A 27,555-nucleotide genomic window follows, 5' to 3' on the forward strand; every position below is an offset into this window, starting at 1 on the left:
TTTGCAGTTTTCTGGAAATTTTTCAAGCAATTACTGTAAGATAGGCACTAAAATATATTCTGGGAATGAATAAGTAGTAAACCACTGTTTCTCTTCATAAGGAGTTCAGAGTCTAAACTTGGGACAAGATGTAAATAAGTGCAATATAGACATGGCATTGTAATTCTGCTACATGGATTCAAAAATTACCACTTCTTGAGGAGAATAATAAATTATTTACAGAAATCTATCATTATACTGAATCTAGAAGGGAGATAGGGGTTATTTCAAGTGGAGAAAGGATAAGTGCACACCAGGGAGAGCCCACAGAAGATTAAAAGTGAGGATTAATTATACAGTAAGGTGAACTTAGAAAATGAAAAATAGTTAGTAAAATATGAAAAATAATACAGGGTAGACAATGAAAATTGAAACATGGGTCTGGCCACGTGGGAAGCAGCCAGATAACAGAGTCTCGTGTTTAGATTTTTGATTTTCATTTTATTTATTTTAAGTGGAACATAATCAACAAAACAAACAAGCAAGCATAATATAACCAGAAACATTGAAATGAAGAACAAAATGACAAGAACCAGAAGAGAGCGGGGAGAGAGATAATGGGAGAAAATATAGGAAGGTCCATCAAGGGACATGTATAAATGACACATCGACAAAGCCAAAGGGGGTAGGTTTGAGGGTGGGAAGCAGGGATGGGTGCGGGGGGGGGGGCATGATGGGGTGAAAATAAAGACAACTGTACCTGAACAACAATAAGAAAATAAAAAAATAACAAAAATTTATTGTTGTTCAGTTACTGTTGTCTCCATTTTCCCCCCATACTCACCCCTGCCCTACCCACCTCCCACATTCAATCCTACCCTCCACCTCCTGTTGTCTTTGTCCACAGGTCCTTTATACCTGTCCCTTGACTTGGCACTCCCTCTTCTTTCCCCCATTATCCCCCTCTCCCCTCCCTTCTGGTTACTGTCAGTTTGTTCTTTATTTTTATGTCTTTGGTTCTATTTTGCTCACTTGTTTGTTTTGTTGATTAGCTTCCACTTAAAGGTGAGATCATATGGTATTTGTCTTTCATCACCTGGATTATTTCACTTAGCATAATGCTCTCTAGTTCCATCCATGCTGTTGTGAGGGTAGGAGCTCCTTCTTTCTTTCTGTTTTGTAGTATTCCATTGTGTAAATGTACCACAGTTTTTTGATCCACTTATTTACTTATGGGCACTTAGGCTGTTTCCAGTACTTGGCTATTGTAAATTGTGCTGCTATGAACATTAGGGTACATAGGTTCTTTTGAATTGATGTGTCAAGACCCAGTAATTTTACTTTCATTTTATTAATGTGATGTGTCATATTGATTTTTTAATATTGGAAAGTATTTTTATTTTTTAAAAATCTTTCTTTTTGATTTAGAGAATTTTTTATTGTTGATGCTATTACAGGTGCCCCATTTGTACCTCCTTTGTCCCCCTTCACCCAGACCATCCCACCACCTTCTGTGCCCATGGACTATGCATATATGCATGTATGTTCTTTGGCTAATCTCTTCCAGTCAGCCTACACCCCTGCCCTCTGAGATTTGTCATCGTGTTCCATGTAGCCATGCTTCTGGTTTTATTTTGCTTGTCAGTTTATTTTATTCATTAGATTCCCATATGAGTGAGATCATATATTATTTGTCTTTCTCTGATTGGCTTATTTCAATTAGCATAACAGGCTGTCGCAAAGGGAAAGAGTTCTTTCATTTGTATAGCTGCATGGTAGTCCATTGTGTAAATGTGAGATTTGCATATGCTGAACCATTTTTGCATTCCAGGGGTAAACCCCACTGGATCATAGTGAATAATCCTTTATTGTACTGCTAAATTTGGGTTGTCAGCACTTTACTGAGAATTTTTGTATCTATATTCATTAGAGATATTGACCTATAGTTGCAAGAAATATTTTTAACAATCAAAAGTGTAGTTATATAACTTACCAATTTAAAAATAAGATATAAGACTTTTAAGTCATGTAAGTGGGATATAAATACCAGCTCTGTTTATCTTGGGAGTCTGAAATGGAGACAAGTAAACAATTTTATGGAACTTAAGAAAATTAAAAGCAAAAATTAAGTAAGATAATATAATGTTGGTAGAATAATGGAAATAACTAAATTTGCATGATTAGTTGCTTTTATATATGAAAATATGAAGGATATTGTTTTTTAGGTATTTTAGTTGACCATATAATGTGTCAGGTGCTTTGTCTGTTTTATCTCATTGAATTCCCCTGACACCTTGGTGAGAATAATTATTCCCATGTTAAACAAATCTTAAGGGATGTGTGTGATATGATAAAATCAGTAACTGGAAATTCTCTCACCTTCCTATTACAACAAATTCTTGTTTAATGGGAATCACTAGAGTGAAAGCAATAGGGAAAAGCATGAATGAAAAAGAGTAGCTCATATGACTCAAGAGCCAGGATGTAGAAGGCACTCAGTGAATATGAGCTAGGCAGTAGTCTTACTCTTTTTCAAACAGTACTGGATTGTATCAGGGTCCAAGGGCCAGCATATTTATTATACTACTGTAGAAAGACCCTCTAAGTAGAGTAGTATCAGTCTTTAGTCATCAGGAATTAATAAACATCAGAAAGAAGGCTGGCAGTCCAAATAGTAGTAATGCTAAGCAAAGAATAAAAAGCAGAACAGAAACATCTGATAAGTCTAAATTCGGGGGGGTGAGAGGGGAAAAAGCATCCTGGCTAGCTCTTTCCCAATTCAGTTCCTCTAAGGCACACATTATTTGCTTCAACTGGAAACATTGATTCACAGCTCAAGATAAAATTCCCTCACTGCTCAGACTTCATGTTTCTGCACAATGAGGAGCAGATATTGTGCATTTTATCCAAGTAGGTATAATTTAATGAAAACCATTTGAGTGTTCTTTATCCCTTTGGAGAAACTTCTGTGTCTTCTGCATGATTCTTAGCTTGCTGTTGCATAGTTCCTCAGAAGAGTAATAATAAAGAAGTGTAGTTTGTTTTGTTCTGTTAGCCTCACAGAGAAGGAAGTGGTTTGAACTTGCAGCCAGGGGAAAATTGGGGGCTTATTTTGGGGCCTCTCAATTTATTATCTATAACATTTTGCTATTATTATCTATAAATATTTTTGTTCTTAGAATATATCCTGAAAAGTAATAGGATGCCTGTAATTTGCTTCCAAAAAATCCACTGGGGGCAGGAGTGAGTAGAGGTGTAGATGAAACCAAAGTTGTCATAAATTTATTATTGTTATAGTGGGGTGATTGATACACAGGGGTTCAGTTGTCTGTTTTTCTACTTTTTAGTATGTTTGGAATTTTCTACAGTTAAAAATTTTTTGAAGATCCTGAACTGTAAATAACTAAGATTGGTATCTGAGTAAGACGGCCAGATCCAAGCAGTTTCTTCATAAGATGTATCTTGTAAAATAGATGAGAATAGATGAACTGGTATGTGTGTCTGTTGTTTTCTATCTGTGTAGATTTTGATCACTATACTAAAAGCCTCTTGCTATCAATGCCTGGGAGGCTTCTGGAAGATAAAAGGGAAAATCTTTCTTCCCTGGGGTCCTGTGGGAAAGTCCAGGAGCCTGTGCAGAGAGAAACACCAGGATGCTGCTAGAAGCCATGAATCTATAAAGGGATGGGGGTCCACTTCACCATGTGGTCAAAGCTATTTCTGTGGGTGCTCTGGATCTCATTTCTGAGTCATAGCCATGTCCTCTCTGTCTCTGTTCTAGGGCTCTGGGTCCTGCTAATATCATGGGGAACTATTGCCCGGAGGTCTGGAAGTGAGTATATTCAAACAAACCCCACCCACCACCTGGAGCCCAGGAAAGGAACTTCACACTAACAAGGACTTATCCTTGGGAATGGTCTTCTTAGGTTTTGAGAAAGTGATCCTTCTTTTTCAAACTTCCAGTCTATTACCAAGGGCTCTTGTTTGTGTGAAGACAGGCATCTCTTCCCTTTCCTTCCTCCATCTCTTTGTTCCCAACTGGCAGCTGGCATCTTCTGAGGGAGCTCAGACCTAGATGTCCATTTCTCACAGCTCCTTGTGCTCGGTGCCCACGCAACGCCCATTGTCTCAATGCCACTTCCTGCTGCTGTGATCCTGGATTCACTTCTCTGTCTGGAAAGGCCATCTTTAGCTCTCTCTTGGAAGTCTGTACAGGTAAGAAGCTGAGGTAAAATAGAGGGGGGTATCAGAAATTTGGGGGCATCTAAAGTCCTCAGCTCTTAAAGTAGCATTAAGATTCTTTGCCAAGGGTAGGAGAGAGGAGTCAAGAAACAGGGCACTCAGTTCTCATGGTCAGGGGTATAGTGTTCAGAGCTCAGGCTTCAGAGCTGGCTATCTGAATTCCAGCTGTATTACTGACTAGCTGTGTGAGTCCAGGTAATTTGTCTCACTTCCTGGCATCTCAATTTCCTTATCTGTAAATCAAGGGTAATAATAATATCAACTCATCTAGTTGCTTTAAATTAATGAATACATATTAATGGAATCCATGGAGACAGAAAGCAAAATGATAGGTACCAGATGCTGGGGAAGAGGGGAATGGGCAATGACTAATTAATGGTGATTACTTTTAGAGAGATAAAAATGTTTGGGAAGTAAGTAGAATTGGTGGTTACACAGCATTGTGAGTTAAATACAACTGAATTGTTCAGTTTAAAACAGTTAATTTTGTTATGTGAATTTTCATCTCAATAAAAAAAGATAAATAAATAACATGTAAAAACAGGACACTGCCTTTCACCTGACAAGTCGATGCATGTTGTTGTTGTTGTTGTTGTTGTTGTTGAAGTGTTGTTGTTGTAAATTGGTCAAGGGTAGAGGCACCATGGCAAAGGAGGAAGCTCTGGCGAGGACCACAGAACAACCACAGATTTGCAATGTTCCACCAACTCTAGCACTTGTTTGCAGAAAAGTCCATATAAGTCAGAATCTCAGTTCCTCCATCCAAAAATAACCACTGTAATTTCTTGCCAGTATGGCCATTTTGCATCTGTACAGCACAATTTCTGAAATTAAAATTAACTTAAACCACATGCTATCTAGATGATAATATTATTATCCCCCACTTAGGAGGAAACAGACTTTGGGAAGTAGCTTGCTCAGGCTCACCCAGCTGGTGGTACGCTGGAATTCAGACAGGGTTAATATGAAGATGAGGAAGCTCTTAAACAATGTCCCGTAAGAGGCTCAGAGCAACCCCTTGAAAAGTAAATAGAAAGAAGGAACTCCTACCCTTTGCAACAGCATGGCTAGAACTAGAAAGCATTATGCTAGGCAAAACAAGCCAGGAAGTGAAAGACAAATACCATATGATCTCACCTTTAACAGGAACCTAATCAATAAAACAAACAAGCAAAATACAACCAAAGACATTGAAATTGAGAACAGGCTGACAGTGACCAGAGGGGAGAAGGGAGAAGGGAGGGAATTTCAGGGGAAAAGGGTGAAGGGTTTGCAGGAAGAAGTATAAAGGACACATGGACAATAACGGGGAGTGGGGTGTGGAAACAGGAGGAGGTGGGGAGGGCTGGGGGGGTTAGCTGGGGTGGGGTAAAAGGCAGAAAACTGTACTTGAACAACAAAATAAAAAATAAAAAAAAGTAAATGAGAAACCTTGGGGCTTGAGAGGTGAAGTAACTTGTCCAAAGCCACACAGCTAAAAAGTGGGAGAACATGGACCACATCTCAAACTACAGTTTTCTGAGTTGATCATGAGTTAGATAAAATATGAAATATTCTTACTATGGAATATTCTATAGGCATGAAAGTTATTTATTATTTTGATATGGAACAGTTGTCACAATATATTTCACAATCCTGGAAGAATTTGCATAAACCTAAGCTGCACTGTGATTCCATGGGAGGTGGGTATAGATGAAAAAGTAATGATCCAGTCTTAATGATTGGTGAAGCTGAGCAATAGGTATATATTCTCCCTTTTAAAAATTGTTTCAGTGATTGCATATCTGTGTTCCTTGCATCTTCTGCTTTTCCAGTTTTCTCCTGCAAACACATTATTTTGTTTAAAATGAAAACACAATGAGTAGAAGCATTTAAATCTGGTTTCTACAAATTCTAACCAGAATTTTGGCCCATCCTAGCTGTTCTCACTTGTGTTTCAGATATCAACGAGTGTGGTCCACCATTATACGTGTCTTGTGGAAATTTTGCAGATTGTCATAATGTGGAGGGAAGTTATTATTGTGAGTGCATTTCTGGGTACCAGCTTGTTTTAGGAGGCACCAAATTCAAAAATGAGACAAACACTTGTCAAGGTAAGTAGTTATCCATGTCATGTGTTCCCTTTACCTGTCTCCCCATGCCACTCTCACACTCAAGTTCATCCAGTCAGTTTTGAGACTCTCTTGGAACAGTTAATTACTAGATCTGAGAGCCCAGGAGAAAGCCCACTTGGGTCTATTTAGGGGCCCATTTCTCGCATTTTCTGTTCTTGTTCAGACTTGCAACTCCATGTTAGGGTACATTTAGAAAGTTATTTATAGCAATGTAATACGCAATAGTTAAAGATTGGAAACAAATGACATGACATTCAGTAATGTATTATGGTAGAACCATACAATCATAAACTTAAGAACTTTTTCATGACTTCTTTTTTTCTTTTTGGTGGGCAGTTCTATGAATTTTAATGCATGTTAAAAACTTGGGTTACCATCACCTTTAGGATCCAGAATAATTAGTTCCATCATCCCAAAGTGCTTCCTCATTTTGTCCCTCTATAGTCACCCTTGCCTCTATCCACTGACAACCCTTAATCTGTTATTTTGCCTATAATATTGTCTTGAGAATATCATATAGAAACAGAATAATGCAGGTGTTTGAGTCAGGTTACTTCCAGTCAGTGTAATAGTTTTGAGGTTCATCCAATAGTTCCACTAGTTCATTTCTTCTTATTGCTAAGTAATATTTTATTACATGGCCATACCACACTTTGTTTAACCATTCACTCACTGAAAGACATTTGGGTCACTTCCAGTCTTGGATGGTTATGAATAGAACTAAATGAGAAAGCTCTTGATAAACTAAATTGAAGTGCTTTCCAAGTTCTGTTTTCAAATTTTTTGAAGTGCTGCAGAATTGTTCCTATAGTATGCCAATAGCTTTTCTTCTCCCTGATCTTCCTTTTTGTTCATCTCCAGCATTTCTTTATAAATATATTTTTATCTTAAAACTCTTCAAGTCCCTTTTAGTAGTATTAAGACAATAATTTCATCATAGGTATGGTCTGATTTCCTATCACTGCTCTGGGCTGCACTCCAGGGCCTGCAAATAGAACTGGGAAGGATAGCCCTGTATCCTGGAGTTTCCTCTTCAGTGGGCAGAGAGACCTGAAGACAAGGGCAACATAAATCAAAGGGCATGAAAAGGAGCAGTGTCTGTGCATAAACCACCCACTTCATGGGTAGATGATGTCCTTTTCACCATTGTGTCAGTGCCTGATACATGGAAGGCATTTAAGAAATATGCATAAATGAATCACTTGAAAGAGCTCTGTTGTTACAATAATCAGAACCACCTTGGCCCTGATATTTGACCTTGGTTTTGGCCAAGTGTTTTGAAATTTCTGGTCTTGGGTTTTTCATGTATAAGTTGGGAATGATAATACCTACTCTTGAAGAGATTAAGTTTTTAAAAAATATATTAAGTTATTTATCTTATAGGATAGAGTTCAACACTCTTTAATTAAAGTATAGTTGACATACAATATTATGTTAGTTTCAGGCACACAGCATAGTTATTCTACATTTACATACCTTACAATGTGATCACCATACAAAGTTATTATGATGTTATTGACTATATTCCCTGTGCTGTACACTGCATTCCCATGACTTAATTTATTTTATAACTGGAACTTTGTACCTCTTATTTCCCCTACAACCCTGCCCTCTGGCAACCATCAGATTGTTCTCTGTATCTATGAGTATGCTTCTGTTTTATTTTGTTGAGTGTTTTTTTAGATTACACATATAAGTGAGATGATACAGTATTTGTCTTTCTTTGTCTGACTTACATCACTTAGCATAATACCTTCTAGATCCATCTATGTTGTTGCAAATGACAAGGTTTCATTTGTTTATTGCTGAATAATATTTCATTGTACCGTACAATACACTTTAAATAAAGTTTAACAGACTTAAATTAATTAATGACTTTTCAATGTATTAATTATTTTGATACTATTTATTTTTATTATTTATATAGTTGTTTGAATAATATTTTAAAGTATTTGAAATAATTTAGAGATGGAGGTATTTAGAATTTACAAAGAGAAAAGTAAAATGTTAAATCTTTCAACATCCCTGGCTGGTGTGGCTCAGTGGATTGAGTGCTGGCCTGCAAACTCAATAGACTGAGTGCCAGCCAGTTTGATTCCCAGTCAGGGCACAAGTCTGGGTTGCAGGCTATGTCCCCAGTAGGGGGCAGGTGAGAGGCAACCACACATTGATATTTCCTTCTCTTTCTGTCTCCATTCTCCTCTCTCTAAAAATAAATAAATAAATTCTTTAAAAAGTAAACCTTTCAACATTAAGAAATATGACATCAATATATTTGCTTTAAAATGTTTTTTGAAAGATTGATTTAAATTTATTGGGGTGACACTGGTTAATAAGATTATACAGGTTTCAGTGTACACTTCTATGAGACATCATCTGTATGTGAACATCAGTCTTGTTGGGAGGATTATCTATTTCTAAGCTATTCACCAGCCCTGGAGGAGAGAAACCTCCAACCTTCAGGGCTCCTCTCACTTCATTGTCTGGGTTACAGACAGAAAAAGTTATACTTAAATATTGTCCAAACTCTACTCTCCTGGTATCTAAGTTAGCAAAAGAGGGTCCAATTTCTCCCCTAACTAGAAAAGAGAGAAAGATAAGTTTAGAGCCAAATAAATTTGAAGATACCCACATTTACTCAACACTGTGACCACAGTCACATGGCTTCCTCATTTCTCATCCACAAACTTCTCTAGAAAGAAGGAACTTCTTCTGAGTGAGGTGATTGCACAAATACCTGAGATATCCTGAGGCCAAAATAAGTTCCTTCTAGGTGTGGCATTGAGAACAGACCTACCATCCACCCCATAGGTTGTGGGCAACCCTGAGGCTATCCTGGAGTGTAGACCTGTGGCTGGAGCCATAGGAGGTTGAGGAAAAGCATCAGCCAGTGGCTGGGAGCTTTGTGAGCTGGCTAATCACAGCTCAGGTTACCCATCAGACTCCTAAGAGCTGATTCCAACACCACTTGGCTGGAACCCATTCTCAGGTTCCTGAATGGACCATTGTACTAGTTTCCTATTGCTCATATAATGAATTTCCACAAACTTAGTAGTTGAAAACAAAACAAATATATTCCCTTAGAGTTTGGGAAGTCAGAAGTTTTAAACAGTTTCTTCTAGTGGCCCTAGGGGAAAATCTGTTTCCCGCCTTTTAGCTTCTAGAGTTTACCTGCATTCCATGGTTCTAGGCTTCTTTCTTTCTCTTCAACACCAACAGCATATCTATCATCTCTTTTCCTCTCTGACCTCCTCCTCCACTCTTATAAATAGGACCTTTGTGATTATACCAGGTACACCCTGGTCATCCAGGATTATTTGCCATTTCAACATCCTTAATCACAAAGCTCAAAAATTCTTTTGAATGAAAGGTAACGTACCTTCCAAAAATTAGGTAACATACATTCCAAAAATTAGAACTTGAACACTTAGACATTTTGAAGAGGCCATTGTTTTGTCTACCATACTCACCACTCACCAAGCAACTCTGATGAAAGATATAACACACATGCACTCACACTCACACTCACATAGTTCTTGTCTTGCCCACCTTGCTTGAATATAGAGACCAGAAAACTCCTTCTGTGAAGGGCCATATAGTAAATATCTTAGGCTTTGGGGACCAAAATGTCTCTGTCACAACTACTTAATTCTGCCATTCTAGTTTGAAAGCAGCCATAGACAACATATAAATAAATAGGTATGACTTTATTCCAATAAAACTTTATCTATAGATACTAATATAAGTTTAATTTTATAAAATTTTCATGTGTCATAAAAGATAGCTCTCTCTTTGACATTTTTTGGCCACTTAAAAATATAAAAAAACATTGTTAGCTAGTTCATGGACTGTATAGAAACAGGCAGCAGGTGGGCTTGGCCTGGGACCATAGTTTGCCAGCCCCTGCCCTGAGGTGGTAGGAGAGCAGAGAGTGACACCACAAGATGGTACCCATTTTAGCTGTGATGGACTCCTTGATGCCTGCACTTGAGGAAGGTGGTGAAGGGTAGTAAGGCTGGGATTGGCAAGTAGAAGAGAGGCCTTAGCAGGGCTGGGCTAGGGGACTGATCCTCTTTTTTATGTCTCCAGATGTGGATGAGTGCAGCTCAGGACAACACCAATGCCACAACTCCACCCGCTGCAGGAATGTGAGGGGCAGCTACAGATGCTACTGTCATCATGACTGGGTGACCAGGTCCAGCCCTCTGAATGGTCTAAACACCACTGTCTGTGAAGGTATATTGTCTTGACACACCCACACAAACAGACACACATGTGCGCACACATACATGTATTCAAGCCACATTACTGCATGTGTGCACAAATGTGCGCACAAAAAACAAGTGCACACATGCATCCACACATATGCACACTCACAAGGTGCACATGCATACACATACCAATGGTGCTCCTGCATCTTTTCCTTGCAGAGGCCCCCTTCTCCTCTTGGACACCACCTTCTGGAGTCAAGAGTCAGGTGAGTGAAGACTCAGAAGAAGACCAGGAAGCAGAAAGATTCTTGCCAACACCATCCTGTGTCTCTGTCCTCTCCTCAAGTTCCCTCTTCAGGATCTCTGATCAACCTCCATGTTTGGTCTCCCCAGAGCCTCACCCACTTCTTTGACAAACTTCAGCAGTTATTTCAAGACTTCAAGCCAGCCTTGGCTGAGAACACCATCCAGGTAAAGTCAGAACCAAGAAAGAGGCAAGATATGGAAATCTCATAGAGACTTGGGTTGCTTTGGTAGCAGTGCAGCCAAATGCCGATATAGTAGACACTGCAATTGGCCTCTCATCCACAGTGGGGAGAAGGCTGGGACACTCAGGTATCTAGAAACACTTTTAAAAGCACCCAGGTGTACTAACTAACTTATGGTTCTTTCCCTATTGCTGGCTTTGGACTTTGGGTTTATGTCATCCTTGGAACTCCTGACCCAGGTTGACCTTTGTGTGGCTAAGATCTAAGCAGCAAAGGCCATCTGAGGAATCTAATTCGGTGCCATTGTTATTCTCCAAATAGATGGTTTCTAGGGTCTGTTTTCTGGGGCTAAATAATCAGGGTCTTCATGAAGCTCCTTTGGTCTGTTACCCACTGTCTTGTGTCCCCATTGTCCCAGAACCTCATGCAGGAGGTGGATGAGCTGCTGGAGACCCCTGGGGACCTGGAGACCCTGCCCCACTCAGAGCAGCACTGTGTAGCCACTAACTTGCTCAGTGGCCTGGAGGATGTTCTGAGAGGGCTGAGCAAGGACCTGTCCAATGGGCCATTGACTCTGCATGCTCCTGCAGGCACAGGTAAGCACCTGGGTCTACCTCATACTCCTGTTCCACCTATTCACCATTCCTCCTTCTCCCTACAGATTGCCCCAGTGGAACCAAGTGACCACACTCACATTTCAGGGTTTTATTTAAAATAGAATATTACTAGTACAAGAAAATAAAGCCCTATGAAACTAAGTTCTTCATTTGTTTCAAGCACAAAACTTAAATTTTAAAAAAAAATGAGAAGCAAAAATAAATATATGCAAATCATCAGTGATAAGTATATCATTATATTACTTACATAATTATAACAAAATACCTGCAATTATATTAATTACAATAAAATGTTAAAAAATAGACACTTCCCCAAGGAGAGGATGTACAGAGGGCCAAAGACATATGATAGGATGCTCAGCATCACTAGTTAAAACCACAATGAGATACAACTTTACACCAGTCAGAATGATCATCATAAACAAACCAACAAACAAGTGCTGTTGAGGTTGTGGAGAAAAGGGACCCCCTAGTCCACTGTTGGTGGGGATGCAGACTGGTGTAGCCACTATGGAAAACGGCATGGAATTTCCCCAGAAAACTAAAAATGGAACTGCTTTTTGACCTGGCAATTCCAGTGCTGGAATTATACCCTAGGAGCCCTGAAACACCAATCCCAAAAAACCTATGCACCCTAATGTTCATAGCAGCACAATTTACAATAGCCAAGTGCTGGAAGCAACCTAAATGCCCACCAGTAAATGAATGGGTCAAAAACCTATGGTACATTTTCACAGTGGGATACTACACAGCAGAAAGAAAGAAGGAACTCCTACTCTTTGTGACAGCATGGAGGAAGTGGAGAACATTATGCTAAGTGAAATAAGCAAGGCAGTGAAAGACAAATACCATATGATCTCATTTTTAAGTGGAACCTAATCAACAAAACAAACAAGCAAGCAAAATATAACCAGAAACATTAAAATAAATAACAAAATTACAGGAATCAGAGGAGAGGGGAAAGAGGGAAAATGGGGGAAAATAGGGGAAGGTCTATCAAGGAACATGTATAAATGACACATGGGCAAAGCCAAAGGGGGTAGGTTTGAGGGTGGGGGGTGGGGATGGGTGGGATGGGGGGGTTGTGGTGGGGTGAAAATGGAGACAACTGTACTTGAACAATAATTTAAAACATAAACACTGCTTGCAAATGAAGAAAATGCAATTAATCTTGAAATGTTGAAAATTAGAAAATATTTTATCTGTTTTAAGTACAATCTTAAATAACATTACATCAATGGTTTCACTGTGGAAACATGTCATTTTTGTGTAATTTTCTCAGTTCTTTCAACGCCTATACTGCCCAGGAAGATGGTAAGAGAGAATTAAACACTGGTCAAAATTATTTCCCTCTGACTCCTTCATCCTCAAATAATTTTGGTCATTGCAATCATTTTATTAATGGTTCCATCTGTATTTCAAAGAAAGCATTTACAGACATTTTTAAAAACTTCACCATATGTAGGTGGCAGTTATCAAGCAGACTTAACCTTGATCAGGTGTTTTTTGAGAGTATTTTTAGGATGTAATTTATACACCATAAACACAAGTGTATAAGTCAATGGTGTTTAGCATAGGCACAAAGTTGTGCACCATCACCATGAAATAATTATGGAACATTTTCACCACCTCAAACAGAAATCCCATATCCATTAGCAGATATTCCCATTCCTGGAACCCTGATTCTGTGGAAACCACTAATCGGCTTCCTATCTCTGAAGATTTACCTACTCTGGCCATTTTGTATAAATGGGATTATATAATATATGGTTTCATGCAATTGGCTTCTTTCACTCAGCATGATGTTTTTGAAGTTCACTCATGTTGTAGCACATATCAGTATTTCATTTCTTTTTATTGATGACTAGTATGCTATTGTGTGGTTATACACATTTTATCTAGTCATTTGATGAACATTTAGGTTGTTTCTGCTTTTTGGCACTTATGAATTAACATTCATGAACAAGTATTTGTGTGGATGTATGTTTTCATTTCTTTTGGTCACATAACTAGGAGTGGAATTGCTGGGGCATATACCAACTCTCTATTTAACATTTTAAGAATTGCTAAACTGTTTTCCAAAGTAAATGCACCATTTATATTCCCACCAGTAGTGTATGAGGGTTTCAATTTTGGCACATTTTGCCAACGTTTGCTATTATTTTTAGTTTTTGATTGTAGCTATTCTACTAGGTATGAGGTGGCATCTCACTGTGGTTTTAATTTTATTTACCTAATAACTAATGATGTTAAATATCTTTTCATATGCTTATCATAACTTTCTATAACTTCTTTGGAGAATTGGTTATTCAATCTTTTATCTAATTTTAAATTGGGTTATTTGTCTTATTACTGAGTTGTAAGAACTCTATACGGGGTGGGCAAAAGTAGACAGTTGTGAGTACATAAAGCAGAGTTTATTCTTGTATTATTATGTATTAATTATTGTACTTATTAGTATTATTATTACTAATCTACTTTTGCCCACTCCTGTATATCCTGGGTACTAGACCTCTGACAGACTGAGTTGCAAATGCCTACATCAGATTTAATAATAGTGTTGTATGCATTTAAATTTTTAAAATCTTTGAACTAGAGTTAGAATTGTCATTGCAATGGAAACCTTGTCTTGTTTGAGAGCATTTTCTTCCTTTTCTTAAGATACATTACACAGTTTTAGTAGAGTGTTTCCTATATAAGCACAATTTTTGGAGACACTGGTTTTAAGCTTTTAAAAATGCTAAAATAACAATCTTACACCAGCCACACTACTCTTTTTTTTATTACTTAAATTTCATGTCATTTGCCAACACACTGAAAAAGCCAGTCCCAAATACAAGAAGTAACCTGACTTTTCCCATCTCTCATGCTGTCAACACCACTACAGAACTGTCTCTGATGGTGCAGGAGGAGCAAGGAGTGGGAGCCGTCACCTTGGGACAGAGCCAGGCAAAGATGCAGTTGGACTGGAATGTGGTGCAGAAATCCAGTGACTTAGGTAATGACTGAGGTGGGGAAGGGAAGGCCACTGAGACCTTGTTATGAAGCAAGACAGCCAGCATGAGACACAGAGGATTATTAAAGATTAAAAAATAACATGTAGGGTGGGTAGGCCCACCAGGGAGAGTTCATATGAGAGAAAGTCACTCTGGTGGGCACCCTAAGATGTCAGCCTTGGCCTCATTCTGCAGGTCCTTCTGTGGTGGGCCTTATCTCTACACCAGGGATGGGCAAACTGCTGGCTGAGGCCTCTCTGGTCCTGGAGACACACAAAGGCTTGCTGCAGGGGGTCTCACCCATCCTGGTCTCAGATGTCAACTCCGCCTTTCTGAGCAACAAAGACACCGAGGACCTCAGCTCCCCAGTCACTTTCATCTTCTCCCACCACGTGAGTTCTGGTGGGACTGGGCTGTAGGTGTGGAAGGAACCTGAGTCCTGGACACAGTCTTGCTGCTCAGCTCAGGCTATGGGTTCAAGTGGCCTCCCCCACAGGTGCATCATATCCCCAGGAAAGTCAGCCTTTCCAGGGTCAGCCTTGAGTCAGCATCTCTGAGCATGAGAACCATTAGCCAGCTCACACCTGTGCCCTATTCCTACAGCCGATGATCCCTGGACCCAGGGAGGAGGTGCTGTGTGTCTTCTGGGATCGTGGTCAGGATGGATGTGGTCGCTGGGCCACTAAAGGTTGCAGGATGGTGGACACCAGAAACACCAGCACCACCTGCCTGTGCACCCACCTCAGCAGCTTTGCTGTCCTCATGGCCCGGTATGAAGTGCAGGTGAGATCCCAAACAGCCAGGAGACAGGGATACTTGGAACTGAAAAGACTTGAAAGAGATCCCATCAGAGGGCAACCAGTGAGAGCAGCCGCATCAAGGGCCAAACTCTTTGGTCACATGATATAGTTACTTTCTCTGGGGGATCACCAGGATTTGAGATTCACCCACATGACATAAGGTAATGAAGATCCACATGCAGATAAGGATGAAAACTCTTTTAGCTAAATGGCCAGGCTGCATGGGTATTCAGAAAAATTCACCTCCCCCCAAAAAACAAATGTGTTTCTTCCTGCTACTTTGCTATAGAATAGAATACATTGTGTAAGTTTTCTAATTTAATTTTTTATTTTTATTTTTATTATTTAATTTAAATTTTTGAAGATATAAAAATATTAAAAACTGTAAGGTAACAGAAGGGATAACATTGAAGTATTTTCCCCACCCATGTTCCTCAGTGATCAGGGTCCTTCTTAGAAGAAATCTCAGTTTCTTCTGAGCTCTCTTAGAGATATTTTATGTATAAATAAGCACATACACATAATGTACACTTTTGTTTTCACTCACACCCTTCATACTGTATTCACTCATGCATTTTTTTTTTATTCAGAGACAGAAACACCAATATGAGAGAGAAATGATCAGTTACCTTCCATATGTACCCTGACCAGGGATTGAACCTACAACTCTTTGGTGTACAGGACAATGTTCCAACCAACTGGGCCACCCAGCCAGGGTTATTATTCTCACTTAAAGTATTTGAGAGATTCTAAACCAGTACATACCAAACTTTCTCATTTATTTTTATATCTATATAACTTTCTATTCCATGGATGTTGTACACTTTAACAAGCCTAATGATAACCATTTTCTTTTTAGTATTTTGCTTCTATGATAGAGTAACATTGCTGGGTTGAATTTGTAGTTGTAATTCTGATAGATATTCTGCCACATTTCAACACATTTCTGTAGCTGCCCAGTAAATACCTTTAAACTTTTTTCTTTGCAGACAGAATTATTTATTTATTTATATTTTTAAGCTTTTTTATTGATCATGCTATTACACTTTTCCCAATTTTTCCCCCTGTATCCTCCCTCTGCACCCCCAACCCTCCAGCATTCCTCCTCCTTAGATCATGTCCATGGGTTGTATATATAAGTTCTTTGAGTTCTCTGTTTCATATGCCATTTTTATCTCTCTGCATCTATTTTATGCCTATTAATTATGCTTCTTCTTCCCTGTACATTTTCTCCCCTATTCCTCCCTTCCCCCTCCCCACTGAGATCCCTTCATGTGATGTCCATTTCAAATCTGATTCTGTTCCTGTCCTAGTTGTTTGCTTAGTTTTTGTTTTCATTGTTTTTCTTTCCTTTAGGTTCATTTATTGATAGTTGTGAGTTTGTTGTCATTTTATTGTTCATATTTTTATCTTTTTCTTAGATAAGTCCCTTTAACATTTCATATAATAAGGGCTTGGTGATGATGAACTCTTTTAACTTGACCTTATCTGGGAAGCACTTTATCTGCCTTTCCATTCTAAATAAAAGTCTTGCTGGATAGAGTAATCTTGGATGTAGGTCCTTGCCTTTCATGACTTGGAATACTTCTTTCCAGCCTCTTCTTGCCTGTAAGGTTTGTTTTGAGAAATTAGGTGATAGTCTTATGGGTGCTTCTTTGTAGGCAACTCTCTCCCTTCCTCTTACTGCTTTTAAGATTCTCTATCTTAATCTTGGGTAACTTAATGATGATGTGCCTTGGTATGTTCCTCTTTGGGTCCAACTTCTTTGGGACTCTCTGGGCTTCCTGGAATTCACGGAATTCTATCTTCTTTGCCAGATTGGGGACGTTTTCCTTCATTATTTGTTCAAATAAGTTTTCAATTTCTTGTTGTTGTTCTTCTCCTTCTGGCACCCCTATAATTCAGATATTGGAACATTTCAAGTTGTCCCAGAGGTTCGTAAGTCTCTCTTCACTTTTTAAAATTCTTGTTTCTTCATTATGTTCTGGTTGGATGTTTATTTCTTCCTTTTGTTCCAAATTGTTGCTTTGAGCCCTTGTTTCCTTCCTGTCACTGTTGGTTCCTTGAATATTTTGCTTTATTTCATTTTGGGTATCTTTCCTTTGTTTTTCACATTTTTGACCAAGCTCCATCAATTCTGTGAGCATGTTGATTTACAAGGGCTTTAAATTCTCCATCAGAGAGGTTGGCTATTTCCTCACTGCTTAGCTCTCTTTCTGAAGCTTTGCTTTGTTCTTTCACTTGGGCCCTATTTCTTTGTCTCAGAGCACCTGCTAAGTTGTAAGGGGGTGGGGCCTTAGGTATTCACCAGGGGAGGGCAACCTGCCTGTTGGGGAGGGGACAGAGAGGGAACAATGCAATGTACCTGCTCATCTCTAGCGCACTTACCAACAAACTCTTGTGTGAGACTGGGAGTTTCTCCCACCTCAGCAACCCCCGAGGTAGTCCACAGTCAACTCTGAGTCTCAGTTTTACCTTCAGCCCACCCCGCCTACATGGTCTGCTGCTTCGTTGTGGGTTCTTACTGGTCTGGTTGTTCTGGTTGATTTTTTTCTTGGTTCCTTGGTTGTAGGAGTTCCATGCAGTTTGATTTGCTGGCCCTTCTGGCTGCTTATTGATTTTAGATTGGTTGTCATCCTTCTTTTGGTTGTGTGAGGAAATGAAGGGTTTCTACCTATGCCTCCAACTTGGCCAGAACTCCAATACCTTTAAATTTTTCAGTTTGCTAACTGTACTTTCATTCTTGGATGTTTCCCCACCCAGCCATGGAAGGTGTTTATTTTAAGTATATAAATTCAACTTTCTTCTATTTTTGAAAAATATGTCTTTAAATCTAATTTACAGATTTTGAGTTTGCTCTCATCAATTTGATTTTCTTCATTGAAGACTCCAATTATGCATTTGGTGGCTCTCTTTTGCCTAACTCCCATGTTTTGTTCCCTGATTCTTTTTTTTTTTTACTCTTTTTAATGTTAATTTTACTATTTATTTTTTCATTCTCATTCTCTATGTTCCTTAAACCAAGTTTCCATCCGGGTTCATTCTTAATACCTTCTTAAATTGTGACTTAATTACTTGTTGGTTTTTTTCCTTTCATTTATTTAATGAGCTTTTCTAATGCACAGTTTCACCAGCCCTCCCTTAATGAGTGAGGTCTTGCATCTTTGTTTTTATTTGTGGGTTATAAAGGCAGTGTTTCCTTACCTATTGTGATTCATGGTCAGTAATGTCACAACTTTCACTTGGTCTGTGGTAACAGTTATCTGGTGAGTCTTCCTTCCTTGATTTTTTTTCTTTTTCCCTTGTAATATTTTCTATAGATATTATGTTTATTCTTTTGATTACTTGTCTGAAAACAGGACTTTTCCTGGAGGAATTATTTCCAAGGTATTTCTGTAAAAACATGGTCAGGGCTATATTACAGAGTATCACAGAGATTTTACATGGGTTTTGAGATTTATCCAAGCAAACTAAAATGTCAGCAATGAGATGTTTGTGTCACCACCGAGCAACTCGCACAAAGAGCAGAAATTCATTTCTTAATTGACTTTACTGGATTACAATAGATTTGCAATAAAAGCCAGGTGATAACCAAACAGGTCATGAGTTTTGATAATAGTAAACACACTGTAACCATGACCGCAACTGAGATGCAGACCCTTTCTCAGGCCTCGCAAAGCCCCTTGTAGAGTCCCAGGCAATGCTCTCATGCCTGCCCTAGGAAAACAGGATCTGATCTTTTTCTATTTTTATATAAAACAAGATATTTCTCTTTATTTTTATTATTGACAATATTACAGATGTCCCTATTTCCTCCTTCTTTTCCAACTCCACCCAACCCCCAGCCCTGTATTCCCTCTGGCCATCGCCACACTGCTGTCTGTGTCCGTGGATCATGCTCATAGGTTCTTTGGCTAATCCCTTCCCCTTTATCACCATAGTTTACTTTTGACTGCTCCAGAATCATGCAGTAGAGTAAAATGATTCTCCCTCATGTCTGCTCCTTCTGTTCGTCGTAGTGTCTATGAGCTTCTCCCTTGTTATATATTCTGTAACCAGAGTTCATTCATTTTTAATGCTGTATAGCATGCCAATGTATGACCACCCTACAATTTGTTTATCTTCTCTCTAATTACTGAACATTTACATTGTTTCCAGTCTGGGCTGTTATGCATAAAGCTGCTATGAACATTCTTAAACATTCTTTCTATGAACTTTTTCTCATTTCTCTTGGATAAATTCTCAAATATGGAATTTATGGGTCATATAGTACATGTATGTTTATAAGAAACCACAAAAATCCACTCCAGAAGAGGTTACCTCTTACATTCTCACCCAGCAGTGTATGAGAGATCCAGTGACTCCATTTTCCCCACATTTGTCACCATTTTTTGTTTGTTTTGTCATTCTAATCTGTGTACTTTGAAAAACACAACTGTACCCCAGAGCAGAAAAATGTGACTGAGATCTCTTTGCTGGGTCCTAGGAGGAGGATCCCACCCTGGATGTGATCACCCACATAGGGCTGAGCCTCTCTCTGCTGTGCCTCTTCCTGGCAGCCCTCACCTTCCTGCTGTGCAAAGCCATCCAGAACACCAGCACCTCCCTCCACTTGCAGCTCTGCATCTGCCTCTTCCTGGCCCACCTGCTCTTCCTCACGGCCATTGACAGAACAGAAATTAAGGTACTGATATCCCCAAGGACCTTTGTCCTGTCCAGGAGATGCAGAGTTCATGTGGCCATGCTGCACTGGATGCCTTAATAAAATGTCCTTGGATTCTGGGAAGGGTAGAGTGGTGAGTAGCCAATTTCACACTGACTGATGCAACAGGATGACAGATCCTCTCTTGACAATTCCTTCATAAACAGAGTTCTCTTTGAGGTATAGGACAGGTCCTAAGGCCATGCTCCACCCTGACAATCCCATCTGGTGACTCTGACTTCTTCCCCAGGTGCTGTGTGCCATCATCGCGGGTGCCTTACACTACCTCTACCTGGCCTCCTTCACCTGGATGCTGCTGGAGGGCCTGCACCTCTTCCTCACTGCACGCAACCTGATGGTGGTCAACTACTCCAGCGTGAGCAGATTCATGAAGAAGTTCATGTTCCCTGTGGGCTATGGAGTCCCGGCTGTCATTGTGGCCATTTCTGCAGTGTCCCGGCCTCAACTTTATGGAGCATCTGCCCGGTAAATTAAAGTTCACACTAGTCGTATTTTCCCTACATGAATGGTCATCTTCTCCAGATGAATAACCAGCAGAGAACCAATGTAGCACTATTATTTCATGAGAACATGAAAAACAGGAGAAAACTCAGTAATCACCTGCAGATGTCTTTTTGGTAGAAGACTGTGGTCATTAAAGTAGCTGTTTTTATGTCCTAGAGATTTAATTGTCTTAAATGTTAATTACATTGTATATAAATAATTATATATTCATATAGTATTGTGTGTAATACTAATAATATACTAACATATTGATTATTAATAATTATAAATTAATGTGTAGTTCAAATAATTGAAGTGACTATTTTTTATCTTTTAGATTTAATTATTAATAACAATTATATATTATATTAATAACTACTTATTGGTATAATATTAATTGTACCTTATAATTAGTGAATATATGAATATCATTCATTGCATTAATTGATGAGACTGAGTTTTTGTTTTTGTTTTTTTATTTTAATATATTTAATTGATTATACTACTACAGTTGTCTTATTCCCCCCCCTTTATTCCCTCCACCCTGCACACCCCCTTCCACCCACATTCCCCCACTTTAATTCATGTCCATGGGTTTCACAAAGAAGTTCTTTTGCTTCTACATTTCCTACACTATTCTTAACCTCCCCCTGTCTATTTTCTACCTACCATTTGTGCTACTTATTCCCTGTACCTTTTCCCCCTCTCTCCCCTTCCCACTCCCCCACTGATAACGCTCCATGTGGTCTCCATTTCTGTGAATCTGTTCCTGTTCTACTTGTTTGCTTGCTTTGTTTTTTTTTTAAATTTGGTTATTAATAACTGTGCACTTGTCATTTTATTGTTCAGAGTTTTGATCTTCTTTTTCTTAGACAAGTCCCTTTAACATTTCATACAATAAAGGCTTGGTGATGATGAACTCCTTTAACTTGACCTTATCTGGGAAGCACTTTATCTGCCCATCCATTCTAAATGATAGTGTTGCTGGATAGAATATCTTGGATGTAGGTCCTTGCCTTCCATGACTTGGAACACTTCTTCCCAGCCCTTTCTTGCCTATAAGGTCTCTTTAGAGAAATCAGCTGATAGTCTTATGGGAACTCCTTTGTAAGTAACTGTCTCCTTTTCTCTTGCTGCTTTTAAGATTCTCTCCTTATCTTTAATCTTGGCTAATGTAATTATGATATGCCTTGGCATGTTCCTCCTTGGGTCCAGCTTCTATGGGAGTCTCTGAGCTTCCTGGACTTCATGGAAGCGTGTTTCCTTCACCAGACTGGGGAAGATCTTCTTTATTATTTTTTCAAATAAGTTTTCAATTTCTTGGTCTTCCTCTTCTCCTTCTGGTACCCCTATGATTCTGATGTTGGAACATGTAAAGATGTCCTGAAGGTTCTTAAGCCTCTCTTCATTTTTTAAAATTCTTGTTTCTTCATTCTGCTCTGGTTGAATGTTTCTTTTTTTTTCTTGTCCAAACCATTTATTTGAGTCCTGGTTTCCTTCCCATCACTGTTGGTTCCCTGTAGATTTTGCTTTATTCCACATAATGCAACCTTCATTGCTGCCTGGGCCTTTTTTATGCTGTTAAAGTACCCAGTGAGTTCCTGGAGCATCTTGGTTACCAGTGTTTTGAACTGTGCATCTGATAGGTTGGCTATCTCTTCATTGCTTAGTTGTATTTTTCCTCAAGCTTTGATCTGTTCTTTCATTTGGGCCATTTTTTTTTTTGTCTTGGCATGCCTGTTACATAGTAAGAGGCAGAGACTTAGGTGTTCACCAGGGAGGGACAACCCACATCACTGAGTTGTGGTGCTGTATGTGGGGGAGGGGTCCAAGAGGGAATAGTGTCGCTTGCTCTGCTCTCTGCTGGTTATCAGTCAGTTCCCCTGCTACCCACAATCAAATTGGACCCTTCTGGTGCTTATTCCCACGTGGGTGGGTTTTTGTACATTATGGGACCCTGTGGGTCTCCCCAGCAAACTCTCCTATGAGGCTGGGAGTTTCTCCCACTGCTGCCTCCACCCCCATGGGTGTTTTCAGTCAGACATTTTCAGGCTTTATTTCCCCCTACTGGAACCCTGGATTGTGTGGTCTATCTTGCTCCCCAGTTGTTCCTCCTGGTTTATCTGCATGCAAATGTGGGACTACCCAGTTTGCCATCCATCACCTTGCCTGGTCCACCAGCTGCCCTTTTCCTCCCTAGTCTTCCAGCAGCTGCCTTACTGTGAGTCTTCTTCACCCAGCTGCCCATCTCTGCTCCTCCTACTGGTCTGGATGAATGTTTTTTCTTGAACTCCTTAGTTGTCAGACTTCCATACAGTTCAATTTTCTGTCAGTTCTGGTTGTTTTTTGTTTTTAAATTTGTTGTTGTCCTTCTTTTGGTTGTGTGAGGAGGCACAGTGTGTCTAACTATGTCTCCATCTTGGCCAAAAGTCAGAGACTGAGTTTTTTGTTTTATTTATTTATTTAAGTATAGTTGGTATACAATATTATATTAAATATATTAGTTTCAGGTGTACAATATAGTGATTTGACATTTTTGTACCTTACAATATGATCACCCCACTAATTCTAGTAATTGTCTCTCACCACACAAATTTGTAAAAATATTATTGACCATATTCCCCTTCACCACTGAAGGGGCTGTTTCAAATCTTCTAGAAAGCAAAATTGAATGAAAGAATGGCATGGGTATGTGTAACCCACTTCCCCTAATTCTAGAAGAAATGGAAGATGATTTCAATGAGGAAGTCATTATTACTCAAACTAATATTTATAAATGAAACTGATATTTATAAATTAATATCTATATACTTATGAAATGCAATCACTGTTTTAATATGTTTTATGTATAAACTCAAATCATCCTCCCAACAACCTTCTGAGGTGGAAACTAGTGAAATGTGAGTTTTACAGATGAGGAAACTGAGGCACAGAGATGACTGGCCATGGTCATACAACTCAGCTTGTTGGTGGCAGAGCTGGGACCAAACCCAAGCAGTCTGGCACTCACAACATACTCTCATGCTGACAGAATGAATGAAGGTTCACCTCTGTCAGACGAGGCCTGACCAATTGGCCTTCCTACACATCTTAGCATAAAGTCAGCAACTTTTCCTATAAATGGCAAAAGACTACATCTTTTGAGCTTTGTGGCCATATAATCTCTATTGCAACTACTCAGTTCTGCTCTGGTAACATAAAAGCAGCCACAGACAATATGGAAATGAATGAGTATAACTGTTCCAGGAAAACACATTTACAAAATCAGGTGATAGCTGAAGTTGTCTCACAGGGTATAATTTGCCAACAGTGCCTTAGTAGTGTTTGTTTTTAGTTTTCTGGTGGATCCATATAACTCCATGGTCCTCGCACCTCCCAACTCATTCTCAAGCATCTCACTTGGCCTTGAATTACTGACTATGTTTCCTTGAGCATCAGATGCCTGACCTGTCATTATCTGAATCTGTATGTTGTCCTAAGAAATAAATTATGGGATGTACATGAGCTCTGCTTTAGTGCTGTGTCAGGTCACAGTCATCATCTTTTTTTACCATCATCTTACATGTCCTAGACTTTCTCACCTTCTTTATACCTGCTCATATTTTATATCTCAGAATAAACAGAATAAGTTCTCTCAGGATCCTTCCTTACTAACCTCCTATACCCCAGACTAGGCTACTGATCCAGCTATGTGTTCTCATAGCTCCTCACACTTGATCAAAAAACTCATCATCTTGATTGTTTCTATTGTGTAATTGGTAACCTTCCTACCCAGCTGGGGCCTCCCTGAGGACTGAGACCAGCCTATCTTTTTTAATCCTCACCTGAGGATATTTATTGATGAGATAGATAGATAGAGATGTGAGAGAGAAACATGGATCTGTTGCCTCCCATACATGCCTCACTGGGGATCAAAGCCATAACCTAGGTATGTGCCCTGACTGGGAAATCAAACCCACAATCTTTTGGTGTACAGGATGATGCTCCAACCAGCTGAGCCATGTGCAAAGGCTGAGACCAGTCTATCTTAATTGCAATTGGATCTTCAGACCAAGCAGATGTCCTGGTTCAGAGGAGACACAATATTTGCCCAATAAACCATAATTTTTTAAAATTGAATTTATTGGGGCAACACTAGTGAATAAAACCATACAGGTTTCAAGTGTACATCTCAATAAAACATCATCTGTACACTGCATTGTGTACTCACTACCCAAAGTCAAGTCTCTTTCTTCCACCATTTATTTTCCCTTTGCCCACTCCTACTCCCCCTCCCCCCTTTCCCTCTGCTATCACAATACTGTTGTCTGTATCTATGTGTCAAAATATATATATTTTGCAGCCCTGGCTGGTGTAGCTCAGTGGATTGAGTGCGGGCTGCAAACCAAAATGTCGCAGGTTCGATTCCCAGTCAGGGTACATGCCTGGGTTGCAGGCCATGACCCCCAGCAACTGCACATTGATGTTTCTCTCTGTCTCTCTTTCTCCCTCCCTTCCCTCTCTAAAAATAAATAAATAAAAAATCTTTAAAAATTATATATATATTTTGCTAATCCCTTACCTTTTTTTACCCAGTCCCCCAGTGCCCCTCCCCTCTGATAGCTCTCAGTGTGTTCTATATATCTATGCTTCTGTTTTTATTAACCATAAATTAATTTGTTGCTTCTTTTAAGAGCTTGTATTTATTTCTGCAAGCATTTTGGGGGCCCAAAACTTAGCAGAGTTTTTTAAAAAGAATTTAAAATTTTAAAAACCACTTTATTAAGGTTAGGTGTTTGATGTGTAAAAAGTTGTGCGTTGTGCATGTTTAATGTCTACAACCTGATGAGTTTGGGTATAAGTATACACTCATGAAACCATCACCACCATCAAAGGAATAAAATGGTATCAATATGAAAGATAAATAAGTTTGGGAGATCTGTAGACCATATACAGATTTGTAGTATCTGTAGCTAACAAATTGTATTGAATACTTATAATTTACTAAGAGGGCAGATCTCAAAATGTTCTTACCCACACACACACACAAATAATAATAAGGAGTCACAGAGAAACTATGGGAAGTGAGGGATATGTTTATTTATTGATTGTTTACCCACAAAGGCAAACAGATTCTTCAATTTCTTTCCATCTCCCTCTTAGATGCTGGCTCCATGCACAACAGGGATTTGTATGGACTTTCCTTGGCCCCGTCTGCATCATCATCTCTGTGAGTAAAGGATGGCATCAGAGCATCCCTTCTTCTCAGCTAAGGGTCAATCAAAGAGCAGGTATATAAGGAGGGCTATAGGCAAGGTGAACAGTCAATCAGTTTCTCCAGGACTGAGGGGGCTCCCAGGAGGCACCGTTACAGTTTTAAATCAGGACAGATTGGATTTCTAAGACATTGGACTTTTGGTGCTAAAACTCAGAAAATTGGGATGACTTGGTCACCCCAGTTAATGGACAAGAATGTGCCTGAGTTAACTTCTTTTGGGATATGGTTTTCTATGACTGCTATGAAATACAAAAGCTTCTTACCTGCTGGGTTCAGTGTTTGATGAGCTAGGAGAAAGCTATACACATGTGGAATGTATTCAATTTGCCTTGTGGGGTTCCTGCAGATTAACTGGGCTTTCTTTCTGATGACCATCTGGATTCTTAAAAACAAGCTCTCCTCCCTCAACAGTGATGTGTCCACCCTTCAGAACACGAGGTGAGATGGGTCAGAGGGGCATACTGCCCCACACAAAGCAGGGCCCAGGAGCAAGGGCCTGCGGTTCCAAGCTCCGGGTGTCCTTTCATAGGGATTCTGAGGAGGCGGGAGGAGAAAGGCAGCCACCCTCCCTGGAAACCTGCTCAGATACTGTGCTTTGCTACCAAATGCAAGCCAGAAACTTTTTATTTCTTCATAAATCCAGCATGAAATTAACTAGTTACAGAGATATTGACTTCATTCTGTTAAATGTGGATTACTTCCATGGCCCTATGAAAATATCCAAAAAACATTTACATCTTTATAAAACTCTTAGGAAATCACCTACCTGTTCCCAGAACCCAGCACTCACCTTCATGCCCACACCTTCATGGAGGCTCTTCCCTCTGTCCTCTTCAATCCTACACCTGCTAAAATCAGGTTCTTTATGCACATACCACATCTTCTGAAAGGCCTGGGATGTCCTTTGCTTTCCCCAAACTTACACAGAATGAATGGTCTCTATTCTGAGCAAAACATACCTGGGGATAGTTCATGAAGAGAGAGAAGACAGGACCAGTACTGGATGGGACCCAGGCAGAGGTACTTCACACATCACAAATATTATAAGTGGACATTTCTTCTATGAAACTGCAAGGTCTGTGAAGACAGAAATTGTCTTTCATATTTGTAAACCCAAGACCCAGCACAGAGTCAGGTACATAGAACATCTTCAGTAATGTCAGTTGAATGAAATTAGGGACATTCATAATACATCATGATCATTTTGAAACCCATATTATGAATTATCACTACTTCAGTCCAAGTCAAAATACCATCACAGTTCCTAATTGCATTTTTTCAGAGAATCATTGAGAGTAAAAATCAAAGTGGGTTACAATTCAGTCACATGCATCCATGGGGTGGAGATGAGAGTGGCCTTTATTCTGTTGCTCTTGGTACACCATGAGCTGCCCTTCTCCTTCTACCCAGGATGCTGACATTTAAAGCAATGGCCCAGCTCTTCATCTTGGGCTGCACGTGGTGTCTGGGAGTCCTGCAGGTGGGCCCAGCTGCCCGTGCCATGGCCTATCTCTTCACCATCATCAACAGCCTGCAGGGCGTCTTCATCTTCCTGGTGTACTGTCTCCTCAACCAGCAGGTACCACAATCTGACTTCCACCCAGCACCCTTTCTATTCTCAGTCCTCTCAGTGAGCTGACTCAGA

General features: G+C 39.5%; 1 protein-coding gene across 2 annotated transcripts in view; it reads left to right on the top strand.

Moving 5' to 3' along the window:
* The first annotated feature begins 2,739 nt into the window (after positions 1 to 2,739).
* Positions 2,740 to 27,555, top strand: part of LOC114503675 (adhesion G protein-coupled receptor E2-like) — a 28,365-nt gene continuing 3,549 nt past the window's right edge. The window contains exons 1-16 of one of the 2 annotated variants that reach the window (XM_028521314.2): positions 2,740 to 2,889; positions 3,761 to 3,811; positions 4,072 to 4,194; positions 6,162 to 6,314; positions 10,425 to 10,571; positions 10,766 to 10,812; positions 10,940 to 11,017; positions 11,453 to 11,630; positions 14,539 to 14,649; positions 14,843 to 15,039; positions 15,251 to 15,430; positions 19,934 to 20,131; positions 20,400 to 20,635; positions 25,796 to 25,862; positions 26,257 to 26,348; positions 27,321 to 27,489. In XM_028521314.2, the coding sequence (XP_028377115.1) occupies positions 2,859 to 2,889; positions 3,761 to 3,811; positions 4,072 to 4,194; positions 6,162 to 6,314; positions 10,425 to 10,571; positions 10,766 to 10,812; positions 10,940 to 11,017; positions 11,453 to 11,630; positions 14,539 to 14,649; positions 14,843 to 15,039; positions 15,251 to 15,430; positions 19,934 to 20,131; positions 20,400 to 20,635; positions 25,796 to 25,862; positions 26,257 to 26,348; positions 27,321 to 27,489 (2,058 nt within the window). In that variant the 5' untranslated portion in view covers positions 2,740 to 2,858. The remainder of the gene's footprint in view (positions 2,890 to 3,760; positions 3,812 to 4,071; positions 4,195 to 6,161; positions 6,315 to 10,424; positions 10,572 to 10,765; positions 10,813 to 10,939; positions 11,018 to 11,452; positions 11,631 to 14,538; positions 14,650 to 14,842; positions 15,040 to 15,250; positions 15,431 to 19,933; positions 20,132 to 20,399; positions 20,636 to 25,795; positions 25,863 to 26,256; positions 26,349 to 27,320; positions 27,490 to 27,555) is intronic. The other variant, XM_036032357.1, reaches the window with a different exon arrangement.

Source organism: Phyllostomus discolor, chromosome 8 (assembly GCF_004126475.2).
Source record: "Phyllostomus discolor isolate MPI-MPIP mPhyDis1 chromosome 8, mPhyDis1.pri.v3, whole genome shotgun sequence".
Lineage (NCBI taxonomy): Eukaryota > Metazoa > Chordata > Mammalia > Chiroptera > Phyllostomidae > Phyllostomus > Phyllostomus discolor.